This window comes from Cygnus olor, chromosome 6, assembly GCF_009769625.2.
Source record: "Cygnus olor isolate bCygOlo1 chromosome 6, bCygOlo1.pri.v2, whole genome shotgun sequence".
Taxonomy (NCBI): domain Eukaryota; kingdom Metazoa; phylum Chordata; class Aves; order Anseriformes; family Anatidae; genus Cygnus; species Cygnus olor.
The window spans coordinates 30,049,340-30,066,359 of NC_049174.1; the positions used below are offsets into that span (position 1 = coordinate 30,049,340).

The 17,020-nt window shown below is 63.8% G+C and overlaps 1 protein-coding gene across 1 annotated transcript in view; it reads right to left on the minus strand.

Annotated features, from left to right (window-relative positions):
- The window catches only part of TNS1 (tensin 1), a 57,027-nt gene that overhangs the window by 9,814 nt on the left and 30,193 nt on the right, over positions 1–17,020 (minus strand). The window contains 8 exon segments of the mRNA XM_040560821.1: positions 65–239; positions 3,016–3,051; positions 3,687–3,779; positions 6,123–6,198; positions 6,429–6,607; positions 11,092–11,871; positions 11,874–12,456; positions 12,458–12,786. Coding sequence (XP_040416755.1) covers positions 65–239; positions 3,016–3,051; positions 3,687–3,779; positions 6,123–6,198; positions 6,429–6,607; positions 11,092–11,871; positions 11,874–12,456; positions 12,458–12,786 — 2,251 coding nt within the window.

A 17,020-nucleotide genomic window follows, 5' to 3' on the forward strand; every position in this document is an offset into this window, starting at 1 on the left:
GGCTGCCACCCCTCCTCCAGGCACACAGAGGGAACCCGAGGCATGGCACCAGCAGGCTGCTTACCCGTCCACGCTGTGAATGGGGCTGCTGGTGGAGACGGGACTGGGGGCGGTGAAGGAGTTGCCGAAGGCACCGTTCCTGGCGGGCACCTCCAGGCCCCCGGGCTGGGCAGCCGGCAGGGTTCCCCCCCTGCCTGTCGTGGCCGTCCGGGCCACCGACTCGACATAGCTCCTGGGCTCTGCGGAGAAAGAGAAGGGGAAAGGGATGAGCCGACAGCTCACGCAGCCGTGGGGCCATGCCCTTATCCCCATTTCAGCCAGGGAAAGTGCCTGAGCTAAGTTCCTCCAGCTCTGCATTTCCCCCCATCCCCTGGGGGCTGTGCAGGAACATCTGGCTCAGCTGGGCCTTAAGGTTGCTCCGAGGCATGCTGAAGACCTTGGGCACAGGGAGGGGTGGTTGTACCCACCCCTTTCCCCAAAGGGACCCGAGCACGCAGGGCCAGCACGACGCTGCCTCGCTCGGTGCCACACCACGGCCCCTCTGCCCAGCTCTGAATCAGTGTCCCTGCCCGGACAGGATGCCACACGGCACACGGCGTGCTCCATGCTCATCCTCAGCCCCTAAAAATAGAGCTGGCAACACGGCCCAGCCTGCGCTGACTCACGGGGGGACGGACGGTGATGTCCCACACAACCCACCTCTCCCAGCCACCTCCAGCAGCGGAGACCAGAGAGCAGCTCCAGCTATTTCCACTGAGGCATCCAGAGCTTTCCCCAATCCCTGCTTGGAACTGCAGCCCGTGAGCACTCCCAACAAAAGCAATTTTCCTTTGGAGACGCCGAGCTGTCCCGTGCCAGGAGCAGCCATCACCCCGGCCCTCCCTCCTTGCCTCCTCCCTTTCCCCACGAGTTTCTCCCCCGGTTTTGGTGCGAAGCAGGGGGGGAACCGATGGGGTCCATCCCTAGCAATGCTCCTGGAGCACCCCAAGGGAGATTCGCTGGCACACAGCGCTTTGGGCCGGGCGTCCTTGCAGGTCCCCGGCTCCAACAGCTCCTTGCAGGGCTGGCTCCAGGCTGGCCGTGCCCGAGGCAGCTCCGCAGCAGTAATTAGCATTACAAACATTATTATTATTATTAGTCATAACAGTCAGGCTCTGGCTATGCCCGCAGGCAAGACGGCCTCACTGACAGGCAGCAAGGCCAACGCACAGCTCTGTGCTCGGGGCTGCAAGGAAAAAGACAGTCACGGGTCCCCCTGAGCCTCCCCACGTCTCGGTGCAAGTGTCCCCTCCGCCTGCAGACACGGGAGGAGGAATTGATCCCGTGGGGCTGCTCTCCCTGCCCAGCCCTTCTCAACCACCCCAGGAAAGAGCTGAGCCAAAAACAGAGCGAGGACGTCAGAGGGGGCCGAGCACCCGGCGGGACACGCGGTCAGAGGGACAGGGACAAGGCAGTGCCCAGGGGGACATACAGGGCAGCTGCGAGAAACACATCCCCGCTTGGGCAATTAAATTAATTTCACAGCTACTCACATCTCCCACCCGTCTCCCCACCCCAGCCTAAAATTAGCCAGACAGCACATATGAGTCAGCCTGCAAGAGGTTAAGACCAAACGGCTGCAAAAATACCAGCCCCTCCTGCAAACGGGGAGGCTGAAACGGGGCAGGGGCAGGGGCTCGGGGACAAGGGCCGTGGGGGGAGAGCCCACGTGCAAGCACGGGTGTGTGCCACAGCGACGTGTGCCACCGCGGGCACGTGCTTGAGTTGTTTGGTTCAACACAGGGAAAAAAAATACTGGGAAGATTCAAGCGGGATTTTTTTTTCAGGTTGAAAACTCAGATCTTGCCTCCTGGTGTTTTCTTGGAAGAGGCTGTGGAGACGGGAAGACAGCGGGGGAATGGAGAGGCTGTGAGTCACCGGGGGGCAGGCGGCGATTCGGGAACCCCGAACCCGAGCAGGGCCATGCTCCTGCCAAGAACACCCAGCCCTGTGCCTGTGCTGGGCTCTTTTAAAGCTGTTTTAAAGCCTGCCCGGAGGTCGCAGCCAGCCCCGAGCTCCAGCACTGCCAGAGCATCCCCGCAGCCCAGTCCCAGGGATGGGGAGGACCTGAGCAGAGCCCCCCAGTCCCAGTGGGATGGAGACCCCCGTGGGGCACACAGCTGTGTGCTGAGGGTGCCCTGCGCTCAGAGTAGCTGCTGATGGGGGCTGCATCCTCCCCAGACAATGCCCACTGACTCTTTTCTCAGCTTTTGAGTGGCACAGCCTGCCTGACACATCTCCTGCCTGGGGGATCCCAGTCCCAACCCAGGCACCTCTGGGACCTCACAGCTAAGTGCCGTGATGGTCACAGGCATCCCCTACTCCTGTGTGTGGAGCAAACAAATGGGAAAATACAAGGCTGCTGCCCATGGGTAGATGCTGCCTGAGCCCTCAGGCTCTCCAAAGCTGGTAGTCTGAGCTCCTGAGGGTCTGGTGGGAAGGAGAGGGCTTGGGGGAAAAAGCCTGGTTTTATCCCAGCTTTTCTTCCTCTGGTGTATCCAAGAAGCCATCACTGAAAAATTGGCTCTGGAAACAGAATATTTGTGTTGTTTTCCTCAAGCAAGCACTTTCTCCAGCGTTACACAACGTTCAGTTTGGGGTTATTTGCCTGTTGAGGAACTCTGAGGGAGAAACGCTGGTGGAGCTGCAGGAAGCACAGCAAACACACAGAGAAGAGCCATCCTCTCCCTGGGAAGGATCTTGAACAAACAGCTACCCAACCTGGCCCCGAGGGCCCAAAGTTTCATTAAAGAAGAAAGCAACACCACCTAACAACTGCTAGATAGCAGGAGGTACACAGGGGAGCTGCGGGTGCCCTGTCCCCTGGCCAGGGGCCACCCTGGAGCTCGCAGCACCCCCACTATGGGCACCTGGGCACCCACAGCCAGACCAGGACATCCTCAGGTGCTCTGAGTGCTGGGGATGGACAGCGAGATGAGCAGGAAAGAGAGACAGAGAAGGAAAAGCCTTCCTTACCTTCTTCAGAGGCAGCTCCCGCCTCCCCTTCTAGCTCTGAGAGATGGAGGGGGGCAGAGATGGAAGAGAAGCGTGAGACAGAGAGAAAGAGAAATCCGAGTTAAGTAGCTTTGCCTGGCTTAGACAGCACACACAGAGAGCAAAGGAGAGCCCCACGCCTCCCAGTCCCGGCCTCAGACATCTCCAGCGCCCAACCTGGGCACCCCAGAGATGATGTCCAGATCCCAGGCTTGGGGTGAGGACGAGGGAACAGCCCAGAGCGGAGCCACCACGAAGGGCTGCTCCCAGAAACCCAGCAAGCAGCAAAAAAGAAGACAGGGACCGCTTTCCGGGATGGAGAGGGCTCTGGATACTGTTCTGGCTGACAGGCCTGGATGGCGGGGCTGCAAACCCAGCTGCGCTGGGAGGAGAAGGGATGAAAGGAGGAGGGAGGAGGAAGGGTGAGGAAGAGCCAGGACCTTGATGTTTTCCAGCCTCCACCACCAGAGCCTCCCCTGCTGGGAGGTTGCTCAGCACATCCCCGTATCCTGACGGGAAGCGACAAGGTCCCCAGAGCCACCTGGCCAAAACAGGGAGGCAGAAGCACCTCCTCCAGCCAAGGGACCCTCCCAGGGGTGTCCTCGTGGATGGCCCCTGGGGAAAACCACCCACAGCCCCTGCCCTGCACTCACCTCCCACCGGGTGCAGCAGGATCTCGGCCGGGTTATGGGGTTTCAGCCCCAGTGCTGAGAGCGGGGTCTTGGCCAGGCCGGGCGGAGAGCGCACTGTCGGCACCGGGGAGGGAAACAAGAGCGTTAAAGGGGGGTGAAGCTGCACAAGGGCTGGAGCTGTCACTGCCCTAGATGTCAGCCCCATCCCACCCGCCAGCTGCAGCCGGAGGCTGCCAGGAAGAGGAGATGCCCCCGTTTGAAGCGACACCCCGGGGAGCAGCACCAATCCCCATCTCCACCTGAGGACGCACAAAGGGCAGCGCACAAGCAGCCTGCCCCATTTTAGGGTTGGCAGGGCAGAAAGTGGGCAATTCCCAGCAGGGCAGGCCCAGACCCCATCTCTCAACGTTGTCCCCATAAGGGAATGGTCCCACCATAGGCATGGAGCCTCCTTCCTCGCCCCATTTCCCCCCCAGCTCTCCCACCCGATCAGCCCCCTCTGCCGATCCCCACGCCTGGCTGAGCTGGGCTGTCCCAGCGCATCTTGTTGCCCCCACAAAGAGGGCAGCAGGACTGCCAAAACCCCACTCCCCCCATAACAGCTCGACGGGCAGGTGAGGATGTTCGTACAGAGCACGTTCCCCGAAGGGTGGCAACGCACAGGTGAGCTCTGTACCTCCGTGCCCATACATACATACCCGAGGAGCCGCCTATGCATGTATGGCGATGGCATGGTTATAGGGTGACGAGGATTTGTAGGGCATGGTTGCACCTCCCATCCCCTCCTGCCCCACAGGTCCAACCCGTCGCCTCAATGCTGTGTTTCAGCAGCACCGTGAGCAGCCCTGCTTGCCAGCCCCCTGGAGACACCTCCAGGATTCATCTCAGGACTCGCTCCTCTGTCAGTGTTTGAACATCCCGACTCGCAGCAGGGGTGCCGGGAGGCGGGGGGTGGTGGGAAAGCCAAACCCCCTGAGGCCACGTCCTCGGGGCAGCCTCAGGCTGGAGCAGCCAAGTCACTGGGAAACCAAGCGAGGGCGAGAGGGCAGCGCGCTGCCCGGCCCCGGCAGGTGGCTGATTACCCTTAAATCTGATTTCCCTAAATCTGATTGCCCTAAATCTGGTCCCGTGCCACTGCCAGCTAACAAACTGCGGTGTCCTGCTGGGACCAGGAATTCCCCGGCACAGCGCTGTCCCCATGGAGGAGAACGGCTCCTGCATCCCCCCTGGGGACACCCTGGTGAAGCCTGAAAGCTTCAGCTTCGGACCTCCTGCTTGGCTAGCACTGGATAAGAAATGCTGCCCCCGGGCCACGTCCCCGCCAGGCTGTTCTGTCACCTCTGTGAGTGACTCATCCCCAAAATGAGCCACTGTCCCTCTGCCAAGGAGCTGCTGCCCCGCCCGGAGCTCTCGGGTCTCCAGGAACAAGGGAGCCATTTCTGAGCTGCCAAATGCCCCGGCGATGCTCCCACACTCGGGTCACCGCATCCCATGGAACGGGGCTCGGGCTTCAGCGCGCTGCAGGGGACAGACGTCAGCACCGCGGGAGAACCAGCCTGAGCTGCAAGGGGCAGGTGGCCCTGTGGCCACCAGCGCTGCCAGCTGGGACCAGGACGTGGCACCAGAGGCGAGCCCGAGCATCCCCAGCCCGAGAGCATCCCTCTGCGTTCAGCCTACAGGTGGTTTTTTGGGGGGGGCGTAGGGAGGCTGACAACTTTCCGATGGGTTTCCCAGCTGACCGGCTGCTCCGTGGCACCGATCCAGCCCGTGAGGTTGCACATCAGGGCTTGCCACCAGACCCAGTCACACAAACCCGGTCCCCACAAACCCACCACGACTGCACAGCCGGGGTTAGTCAGAAAGGAGCCAGGGGAGCAGAGACAGACCGCAAGCAAAGTCCCACGCTGGAACCTCCCTGCTCTGTGCCCCCCCTGCCCTGGGAATAGCAAGTGAAAGTGGATCAGCATGCGAGGGGTCGCCCTGAGACCCTGCTCCTGTCTGCGCCTCCTTCTGCCCCCGCTCACCTGCCCTACAGCAGCATCGCTGCCCTTCTGCCATGCCGGTAGGAAAGATGGGGAGGTGCAGGAAGGGGATGGGGCAAAATGACGCTGCCTTTCAGACCCTGCCTCTCTCCTCATCCCGCTTCGTGATCCCTTTTGGAGAAACACCCCAGCGAGCGGAAGATGGGGAAAAGCCAAGAGGATGGTGCCAAGCATGGGATGCTGGTGGCAGCGTGGAGAGGTGGGATGCGAAGGAGAGAGGAGGAGGGAGAGGAGGAGTGATTATCGTGGCGGTGGGTGTGTGGAGCCCGGAGCTGTCTGACCCTTGACGAATTTCTGGCTTGACAAGAGCCACCCACCAAGCCCCTCAGCCTCCCGGAGCCGCGGCACTTACGGGGGTCAGAGTAAGGGGTTTGTGGCGAGACGGGGAAGGCTGGGGTGGGGGGAGAAATCTCACCACCGCCGGAGGTTGGGCTGCTGGGGGAGGCACCGTCCATCTCCTCGAAGGCTTCCTTGTAGCTGTGGAGGTGAGGCTGGGGGGAGAGCGGGGTAAAGGGTTGGCCCCATCCATACAACGGGCACAAACCTCCGGGACCCCCCCTGAGGAGGAAAGCTTTCACCTCCTCCCTGCTAACCAAAAAGCAGCATGAATCCCCAATAATGCTGCGGATGCCACAAGTCCCAGAGCCACCTCCAAGCCTTCCCCCTCCCTGGAGGCAGCCTTTCCCCGCCAGCCTCCCCAGCAGCGGTACCCCTTGCACACCTCCTTGGGCCTCCCTCCAGGGTTGGCCGCGATGGTGCTGACCACCTCGGGCGAGAGGACGGTGGGGCTGCGGGGCGAGCTGGGCTCCGGCGAGCTCTTCTCATAGTGGCTGTCACTGGGGGTTCGCCGTCGGGCAGGGACGGCGCTCTCCTCCGGGGGCTTCTCCCGGGACTGCACCCCTGCAGGCAAGCACAGGGCGGGAGGGCGGTGAGGAGGGGCCAGCGGGATGGGGACCAGTGGGAGATGCTCCGGGGCTGATCCGAGAGGGTCTGGAAAGGGGGATCTGCCCGGCAGAGGTGGCAGTTTCAGCACTCACCTGCTCCTGTCCCATAGCAGCACCAAACCCCTGGCCCAGCTGCTTTTAAGCTGGCTCAGATCTGCTCGACAGCAGCATCACAGGGACAAGGGAAAAAGCAAGCCAGGGTTGTGGCTAGTGGCTGGCTCGTTGCGTTAGCCCTACCAAGCACCACGAGCCCTGAGCTCGGGGACAGAGCATCCCCCAGCAGCGGGTGTGAGGGGTGCGAGCATCCTGCGAGCAGCCTGCGAGCAGCCTGCGAGCAGCCTGGGGAGCCAGCCCCGCTAGCGAGAAGAAGGGGACGCTGCTCAGCAGAGCACTCGGGGTCTTGCAGAGCAGAAAAAGAGAAGGGAGCAAGTCACCGCGGGTTTGTGCTGGCTGCCTGGGTCTGGGTAGGTCACACCAGTGATCCCAGTGGGCTGGGAGAAAGCTGAGGAATGGGGGCAGAGGTACAGGTGACAGCACCGTCCCCTCCGCCTTTCCCATGCGCCCTGCTAAGAGGCGTCGTGGCGGCGAAGAAAAAAAAAAAGTGAGAGAAAAGGAGAAAAAAAAAAGAAAGAAAGAGGCCAGCACCACGCTCCAGGAAATGCACTTCTCAAACACCAACTCCTTTCCCACGGGCTCGCAGAGGACGACCGGCCATCAGCTGCTTCCCCTGCCCTGCAGGGCTCCACGCGGGACCGGCGCCTCGCACCCGCTGACCTCTCCTCCATCCACCCCTGTGCCTGCTCAGCGCCACGGATGTGGCCTCACAGCTCCGCTGGCAGCGAGGGAGGGAGAGAAGGAGGGAGGGAGGGAGGTGGCCCGGGTGCATTTCGAACTAATCAGCGCAGTTAATGGCAGCAACAATAAAATCACCGCTCTGGGGAGCAGCGGCCCGGCTGAGAGGCGGGGGACGCGAGCCAACGGGGCTGGCTCGAGCCGCGGAGGCGGCCTGGAAAATTCCACTAAGAGCAGCTTTGAAACACAACTCCCCGATCCCTTCTGCAGGTGCTCGGGGGCCGGCAGCTAAAAGAGACGTTGGTGGGGACGGGGGGGACCCGGAGGGTCTCCGGGAAGCCGTGCAGCAGGCGAGAGCGTGGTGAAGGGCCACCCCAAACCTTTTGCCCTGCTTCTTGCATCGCAGAGAGGCAGAGGCTGGGCTCCTCCACTCGCTCACGCCTGCACTGGTTGGCTTTTTTAATTTGGGGAGCACATTGCACCCCGGGGCTGTGTTCCCCAGTTGTGCTGTGCTGGGGTGTCCCCAGGTCCCCAGGCTGCGGCGGGGGACAAGGGGCGGCACGGAGCCAGCCCCTGTGGCCAAGCTCCTGCCCCAGTGCCCAGGACACCCGGCAGCTCACGGGATTTTCGCTGCTCCGCTCCCCAGAAATGGAAAACAGACGGGGACGGCGGGGAGGGGAGGGAGGAGGGGAAAAAAGGGACTCATTGTTCGGGCGCGGAGAGTGGGAAACTTCACAGGCTGCTCAGAGCGAAGCCTGGAGGAAACCCAGGCTCCGCGCACAGCCTCGCCGACCCCCAGGTGATTTATGTGCTGGAAACTACGCCTGAAAAGTAAACCCTTCTCTCCCCCCATGCTGTGCCCCCTTGCAGATGTACAGCCCGGCTCAGCCGAGCACCAGCTCCCCAAGGACACCTCGCCGGGCTGCGAGAGCGGGGTGTCCCGGTGACGGCACACCCAGAGCAGCCAAACTGGGGGACAGCAGCATCCCACACCGCCGCCCCTTCCCCAAGCTCCCCCCCTCTCCGTCCTGGGGTGCCTCATGGATGTTACCACCTATGTTTCACCCCAAAAAAAAGCACTGCAGGGCTGACGCACGGTCCCTGCTGCAAGCCGCGTGCTTCAGGGTGCGCCTTCAATTTCCCAACCCATCCCTGGATGAATTCAGGGCCACACCACGGACCAGAGTCCAGCCCGGCTGGGGACAACCCCAGGGGCATTTCGGTCACATTACCCTGTGCCAAGGACTTGGAGGCTTCAAACCTCTTCAGTCCTCCTGGGGAGAAACCCAAAGCAGGGAGAGAAGGTGACCCAGAGACCTGGAGAGCCCAGCTCTCTGCTGCCAGCCCATCGCCACCTCCATCCTCCTGCTCTCCCCACCTTGGGTGGGTGCAAACCAGCCGGCCACCGAGCGGGTCCCCAGCATGTATCACCCAGGGGACGCTCATGCTCCTGGCCCTTCCTCCCCAAGGGGAGAGCCTTGGCCAGAGAGGCAAAGCTCAGGGGGGTTGGAGAGAGCATCTGGATCCTTCACAGCAAGGAAACCCCACCAGTGATGTGCCAGGCCTTAATGAGACACAAAGGCATGGGAATGGGGGTGTGAACCCAGGGCCAGGGGCTCCCCAGTCCACCAGAGGAGGCGGAGGGAGACCCTGAGCATCGTCCTCCCTCCATCCCACGTCCATGCAACACACGGAGCACTCGGCATGCAGGGAAGGAGGGTGAGAGGGAAGGGAGAAGGGAGCAGGAAAGAGGGAAGAGAAGGAAGAAGGGAGGAGGAGGAAGGCGTGAGGAGAGGGAAGGAGGGAGGTGGACTGAACGAACCAGAGGAGGAGAAGGACCGTTGCTGTTTCAGAGGAGGACGGGGGGCTTTGGTGCTCTTGTTGAGGTCCCTGAGCTTGGCGTTGTACTCTGCCAGCATACCAGGACAGGGTGCAAGGAGGGTGGGGGTCACAGGGGACAGACACAGCCCCCCACAGGGAGAGGAGAGGGCAGACAGGACAAATGTCACAAGATACAAAAGGGAGACAGAGAGAGAGAAAACAAGAGAAAATTAGTTGGGCTCCGGAAGACAAGCCTGGGGTTGCTCGGGGTCCAAGGGAGCTCAGGCCCCACTTGGAAGTGCTGTCACATCACCCAAAGTGCAGGGACATTGCTTCACCTCGACCCCAGCTCCGCTTAAACCCCCAGGGGGAATAAACGGTGGCTCCCAGCCACACGTGGCCTTGTGCAACACCACTGATGCCCTGCCAACGTCCCCCTGGGGACGGCACCGGGCAGGTCCCCCCATCATAAGACGAAGGGATGGCTGCCTTGCTGGGAGGGGACGGGGACTTAGGGGTGGCAGGACCTGGGCTTCTCTCCCCACTGGGGACAGAGGGAGTGCAGGACGCTTCTCCTGGCTGCTCCGGGCCGTGCAGGCAGTTTATAGCAGCAGGGAATGCAAACAAACCCGGCCGTGCCCCGCTCCCGTCAGCCTCCAGCTCTGCGCTGCCTTGGGGACACCTCGTTCCTGCCGGAGGTCAGGCCGGCCACCCGCCCTGTCCCCGCTGGCACAGACGGACAGGCTCCAAGGGGGACAGTTGGACGCAGGCTGGGACCGTCCCCACACGCCGCTCCTGCCTGGGACACCCGGTGGCTGCGGGGTGGGACCGAGCCCAGCACCCCATCCAGGACCCTTCCCCGGCCCCAGCACCGCGGGCAGGATTTTCAACAGACACCAAGCAACCGTTTCCCACTCATTCCAAAGCCTCCTTTGAGGGCTCTCCTTTTTCCATGCTATTTTTTTCCTTCCCCGTAGCTGTTCAATGGGTTTGGGGACGTGCGGGATCTTCTCATTAAAACATTCAGCCCAGAAACAGCGCGCGGTTTGGGCATCCCAGTGTCCTTGGGTTTGTTGTCTGCCCTGGCTCCCTGAACACCTCTCAGGGCCTGAACCCCCAAAACAGGGTTCAGATGGATGCCAACTGCCCCCAACGTCTCCAGCGCCCCCCATCCTGCCCCACGGCGCTGCCCCCCTCCTGGGGCAGCGGTGACTCAGCCCCAGCGCCGGGTGGGTTGGTGCTGTCGGATTTTTCCAGCCGAGCCTCTTCCCCCTCCCTCTAATACCGGGCGAGTTTCTGGACTGAGCGCAGAGCTGGAACGGACGGAGCTGCCAAGCCCCAGCATCACGAGCTGGCCCCGAGCCTGGACACATCCCCGAACTCTTCCCAAATGTCGCTCCGCAATTAAACAACTGCTCACTCAAGCAGCAGGAGGGAGGGCACCCGTGGTGCCGTAGAGCCACGGCAGCTCCTTTCCAGGGAGCTGGGACCCTCCGTGTCCCTGAAAACCCCAAATCGGAGCCTAGGGCAGGCAGGGAGTTGGAGCACAGCCTCTCCTCCGCGGCACAGAGCCATCGCCGTCAGCAAGGTGCTGCTGCCCATTCCTGCCCTGTTGTAGGGTGGGGGGCCGCGTCATTCCCCCCAGAATGGCGAGCTGCACTGGGTTTCTCCACGAGCAGCACAGGTTGCCCCTTCCGTGGGCTCAGCCTGGGTCTGGCACGGACCAGGAGTCACCGTCCCCCGTCCCTGTCACCACCACGCATGGTGCCACCGCCGAGCTGGACCCCGCGCCACCTTCCACCCCCCCAAGGAATCAAAGCGTCCTACCTGCCACCCTGTGGGCCACCAGGCCCTCCAGATTCAAGGGTTCTTCCGCTGATCTCGACAGGTCTTCGTAGCTCTCCAGTCCCTTGGGGGGCATCTGGCTTTGTGCGGGGACGGTGGGGGACGGTGGGGAGGAGACGAGGAGCTGCTGGGACCCCACGGGGCTATACGAGGTGCTGAGCGGGAGGACGCTCGCCGGCGCAACGGCATGGCCGTAACTCCTCGGCTCCGGCACCGGCTGGTAGCTGTAGGGTGTATAGGTTTCCCGGTACTCGTGCACGGTGTAGTCTGGCTCCATCGTGCCTCGTCCCATGGGAGCTACTGGGCCAGGAGAGTAGGCTTTGGCCAGGGGATCAGAGCCCACGGGGGTGCCGAAGGACCTCGGCTGGGCCACCTGAGGGGCCGGCTGGGCATAGTGGCTGGCAAGCGGCTGCGCCGAGAGCGAGGAGAGCAAGGCGGCCGGCTTGTCCGGGCGGGCGGCCGCAGGGACGCTCTGCGACTTGTGGACGGCGGGCGCGAGGTCCAGCATGAGGACGTCGAGCGCTTCAATGGACTGCTCGATCTCCCGGCGGGAGGGCGCCCGGGGGAACTCGGGCATGCTGTGGCTGTGCGGGGGCACCAGCTGCAGCGGGCTGGGCTGGGGGCTGCAGCTGGACAGGCTGGGGCTGTGGCTCTCCAAGCCGCCGTCCTGCAGCCGGGAAGGTGGCCGGCTGCCGCCTTGCTGCTGCCAGGAATTCAAGCCCCGCTGCACGGCCTCCCGGCTGCTGGTGCTGCGAGCAGGGCTTGGGGCAGCGCTGGGTTCGCTTCGTATTTAGCCGTCCCGACGGCCGGGAAGGACTGCGAGCGGTGGGCACCGGGAAGGTCGTAGCCGTACAGGTACGGCTGGGGCGCCGGGGGCTGCAGCCAGCCTGGGGAGGCCGTGGCCGGTGGCCGCTGCGGGTAGGCGGCCAGGTGCTCCTGCGCAGATGCTGAGGGCCGCAAGTGAGCCAGCGGGTCACGGAGGTGGTGGCCCACCAGGGCGTTCTGGTTGCCGTAGGGGTAGGTGCCGTTGGAGAGCGGCTCGACCTCGTAGAGCCCCTCCTTGAGCATCTTCTCAGCCCCGTTGTAGCTCGCCGGCCCGTTGGGCAGGGAGGAGAGGCTGCCCACCCGCGGTGCCTCGTGGTACCCGGTCTCGCTGGCGGTGGTGGTGCCGTCCAAGGAGGACAGCGTGCCCAGGCTGCCCACGCTGTGCCCGTCCTGGTTGGGCAGCTCGTCGTCCAAGATATCCGTCTCCCGCTCGGCCACCAGCGGCACGGCACTGCCGTTGACGTGCACCTGGGCCGGCACCACGTGGCGACCCGGCACGGCGGGCGCGCGCGCGGGGCACGGGGCCGGGCGCGTGGTTGTGCATGGGCGCCGCGCTCTCCAAGCCGAAGCCGACGAGGAGACGGTCCAGCTCCCGCTTCTCCTCGGGGCTCAGCACCGTGTGGCCGCCGGGTGCCCCGGGTGCCCCCGGCTCATCCGTCCGGTCGGTCTTGGTGGAGGCGGTGGAGTTGCCCGAGTCGCTGCTCACCGACAGCGTGTGCTCGACGTGGTTGGGAGTTGCCGAAAGAGGGAGGCGGGCGGCGTTGACGGCGCCGGTGCTGCCGTGCAGGGAGTCTTTCTTCTTCACTTTAGCGTAGAGGCTCCCGTCCAGGGGCCCTTGCGTGTGCCCAACCTCTGCAAGGGGAGAAACGAACACGAGACCCCAGATCAATGGCTGGCTCGCTGCACGGAGCTAATGGGTCCCATTAGCCGGTGGTTTCGATCTCTTCCGTGCCGCCGTAACGCATAGCTACCAGCATCGCCGTCTCCTCTGCACCCTCCGCAATCCCACAGGCGCCACCATGCACAGACACCGGGGCCGGACCCCCTCCCCGTGCCCCCACAGCTGCACGGCCCTGGCTCTGCGCGCCGTCCTTCCCTGCCCCGCAAGCACCACATGCTCCGCCGACATCCAGCAAACACCCCCCCGGGGCCGTGCAAAGTCCGTGCAGTTCTCCTCCTGGGCCCGTCGATGGGGAGGGTCAGGGCTGCCGGTACCGTGGGCTGTTGCCTAACCGCTGCCCCATGGCTCTGCGGGGCTCAGCCTGCACCCAAATGGCCACAGGGCATCGGGGGGAGAGCGGGGGCTGTGGCAGTGCACACACACAAGCCTTAGGAGATAGTGGGAGGCAGTGGGGATCTGGCCTCACGGTTCTCTGTGCCTCCAGCTGGATGGATGTTCTCAGCCCAGGGACGGAGGGCAGTTGAACCAAGGACCCACCTCTCCCCTTCCCATGTGCTCCAACCTCCCACTCCCCTCCCAGACGATGCACAGACCCAGCCAGCTACGCATCCTTGACATTTTCTTCCCTGGCTACAGAAAGGCTCCTACCCTTTCTGTTCTTTCAGGGTGGGTGGATCTGCTCCGGACCTTCTCTCACGGCCGGACACTTCCCCAGAGCTCCCACACAAGCAGCATTTCTGCCCAGCCCTGAGCACACGGCGTCTCCTCCCTGGGGAGGCACCAGACACCCCACAGCTCAAAGCAACATCACCCAACAACCCCACCGGGACACCCCGCAGCCAGCTCCGCAGGGCACACATCCTGCTCCTAGCTCCCCAGCTCCCACAGCCACCAGTTTCACCCTCTAAAGCTTCCCAAAGGGGTTGCCCAGCTTTCGGGGACGCAGCGAGGTCCCCAGGAGCCCAGCCACCAGGGTGGCATTGAGGACAGCCCCCCCTCGCTGTGCCCGTTCCCCCCCCCAGCAGCACGCACGGCACCGGCTGGGCTGCAGACTCTTGTTTTTCCAGCTCCCCGCCGAGGTTTCCTGGAAGGGGCTGCGAGCAGCATTAAACACTTTCTTTTGGAGGAAAAAATGACTCTTCTCTGGCCGGGGGCCAGGCAGCTGACTCAGGAGCGGAAGACGGCCCTAATGCGATAGTGTGAAATCAGAGCGCTCCTATCTGCGAGAAAAACACTTCCGAAAGCGAGCCCCCGAGCCGGGGTGCGGGGACAGCTTACCGGGTCCCTGCCTGCCCGCGGGGACACCCTCGCCCTCCGCCGCGACCCCTCCTCGCCATAAATACCGCCCGGCACACGACCTACCGAGCCGGCCTGTTCCCGCCCCGGAAAGAGCCCCCTTGATGCCGATTTTCCGCTCCCGGCTCCCTGCTGGCAGCCCAGGGAGCCCTGGCCTCGAAGATGCCCCAGGGCAGCAGGGACAGCGGGGTCTCCTCCAGGCACCCAGCGTGGAGGGATGAGGATGTGTCCGCGACTTCTGCCGGAGGCTCGGCGCTGCTCGGTGCGCCCAGCGTAGCCAGGAACCGGCAGCGGTCGAGTCGGCCACCCCTCCCGTAGCAGGGAAATGGGGAAAAGAGGGAGGGAATCCCTTCCAGGGGAGGGAGAAAGGAAAAAGCAGCGTGTCCAGGGGCCGCGTCAACGCCGGAGAGGCTGAGACATCGGCTGGAGTCAGGACATCGCCCAGCCCTCCCGTCTGATGGCAGCAGCGGGTGCTGGCCAGTCCCGGGAAATAGGGCAAGAGCCGAGGGGGGCTGGGATAAATAGGGCAAGGGATTGGAAAGGAAAAGGGAATAAATAAATATAAATGAAAGCACGTGGCTCCGAGGGAAAAAATAGATGAGAAAGGCTTTAATTAGGCTGTAGGCTGGGAACCGCCCCACGACTGGGCGAAACGTCTCGAAAGCGGGGTCAGCACGGGGCACAGCTCGTGGCGGGGCGACAGAGCTCCAAGCGCCCGGTCCCACCCGCCCTAGACCCTCCAGTTAAACGGGGACACGGGGATTTGGTGACCACCAAAAGCAGCACCAAGTGAGGAAGGGGCCTTTAGTCAGGCCCCCTCTGGTCCCCCGTTCTGTTCTGCCCCATACCTGCCTGCGCACCCCGTCCTTGTCCCCACGCATCCCCTGGGCTCTGATGACAAGAGGTGACTGCCTGCTGCTCCCTGCCACCTCCCCACGCCACCCCTGGGCCACGCTGTGACAGCTGCCTGTCACTCGTCACCTGAGAAGTTGAGCAAACTCCCCCAGAAAGCAACAAGGGAAGGGGTACGGGCTGCCTCAGGCAGTGCAGATGTCCCCAAAACAGCGGGACGCCAGGTCCCCATTTGCAACGCGGTTGCAGCTCCCCGCAAGGTCAGGCTCCGTCCCTGAAGGTCAGCGCAGCTCCAGCCTGGCAGGGCCAGGTTTGCCCAGGCTCAGCCCCTGCTGCAGCTCGGGGAGAGCCTGGGGGAGCTGCCGAGCCCGGCCCTATGGCCCCGCTCGCCTCCCCGGCACAGCGATGCTCTGCCCTCTCCCTCCCCGTCACCCAGCAGCTCAGACCGGGAGAAAACCCCAAACCCGGTCTACAACAAGTGGCGAGAGGACAGGGGCTCAGCCCGGTGGGTGGAAGAAGGACCCCCCGTTCCCAAATCCCTCACGCCTAGCGGGGTGCACCTCGCAGCACCATGCGCCGGCACAAATCCCGCCCGGGGCTCCGCGCTCGTGTAGAGGATGAGGCTGGGGCACCGCCGCGTCTCCCCTAGTCCAGCAGCATCCCACCTGCTGCCTCTGCCTCCAGGCAGGTCCGTGGGGTCTCAGGACCCTCCGTAGGATGGAGGAGCCAGGCTGAGTCCCACGGGAAGAGCTCAGCACCCCCCCCTCCCCAGCTCTGGTTTCATCGTGTGCCCAGATAAGATGGCAAGAAGTAATCCCAGCCCCTGAGCCAGGGGTCACCACGGCCATAAATCCCCCCCCCCCCCGCCCCAGCCCTCCACCCCCAGCCCGTCCGGCTCAAAGAAAAGCAGAGTCAGGACTTACCAAAGGGCACAGGGAAGAAAAGATCCCAGGCGAAGAGAAGGAGCGGGCGGCAAAATCCCTTTCCTTCGCTCCTTCCAGCACCAGAGCCTTCCAGGGGAGCTGGCGCGGCGGCAGCTCGAGCGGCGTCCGCAGCCGGCTCCGTGCGTCCGTCCAGGACAGGAGCCGACGGCTGGGGCTGGCTTTGGCTGGCGTTTGTCCCTTTGGCTTTGCTTTCCCTCTATGCGGAGCTATTCCCTCCCCAGCGCCGCGTCCCCGGGGCCAACTTCGGGGCACCCCGAGCGCAAGGGGGGGGCCGGAGGGGGGCTCAGCCCCAGGAGCTGGACGCAGCGGCGGGGAGCGAGGGGAGGACGGAGGAGAGGAGGCAGAGGGATGGGACGGAGGAGGCTGGAGGCGAGGACGGAGGAGGCTGGAGGCGAGGAGGTGTCGGATCCCTCCCCTCCGCCCAGGCCACACCGGGGAGAGGCAGCGGGGAGGTGGCTGGGGGCTGCCGGCACCGAGCCCCAGCCCCGGTTAACCCGGCGAGGGGCGAGATGCCACAGAGGGAGGGCAAGGAGTGCAGGGAGGACAGCCGCCGGACGGACAGACAGACGGCTTCTAGTTATGAATATTAACTACTTCCTCCACGGGCAGCGCTGCAGCGCATTAACCATTTCCTAGGCACCACGGACGGACGGACGGACGGACGGAGATCCTCCCCGAAAGCGAGCCTGACCACCCCCCAACCAGGCACAGAGCATCACCCTGCTGGAGGAGACCCCAGCCCCTTGGGGACCCCCCAGCCTGAGCCCCCAGCCCTGCCCAGCTCCCACACCATGTCACACCTGTCCCCAGGAAGCTAGGACACATTTTGGGTGGGAGGGGGGTGTCCTTTCAGGCCCCCCAGGATGCTCTGAAGAGGAAGAGGGGGGACTGCAGACCCAGAAGTCTTGCTGGAGTCCTGAGTTTCTCCATCACAAATAAACGCCCAGCTCAAGAGGAGCAGAAACCCCTGGCGGCGAAGCCCCTGACCCCTTCCAGTGGCCACACCATCTGCCAAACCCGACCCAGTTTTGCAAATCCCCTTCCCAGCCCTCACCACCGCACACGACCCCTGCCCCCAGCCGTGCCAGCCTGC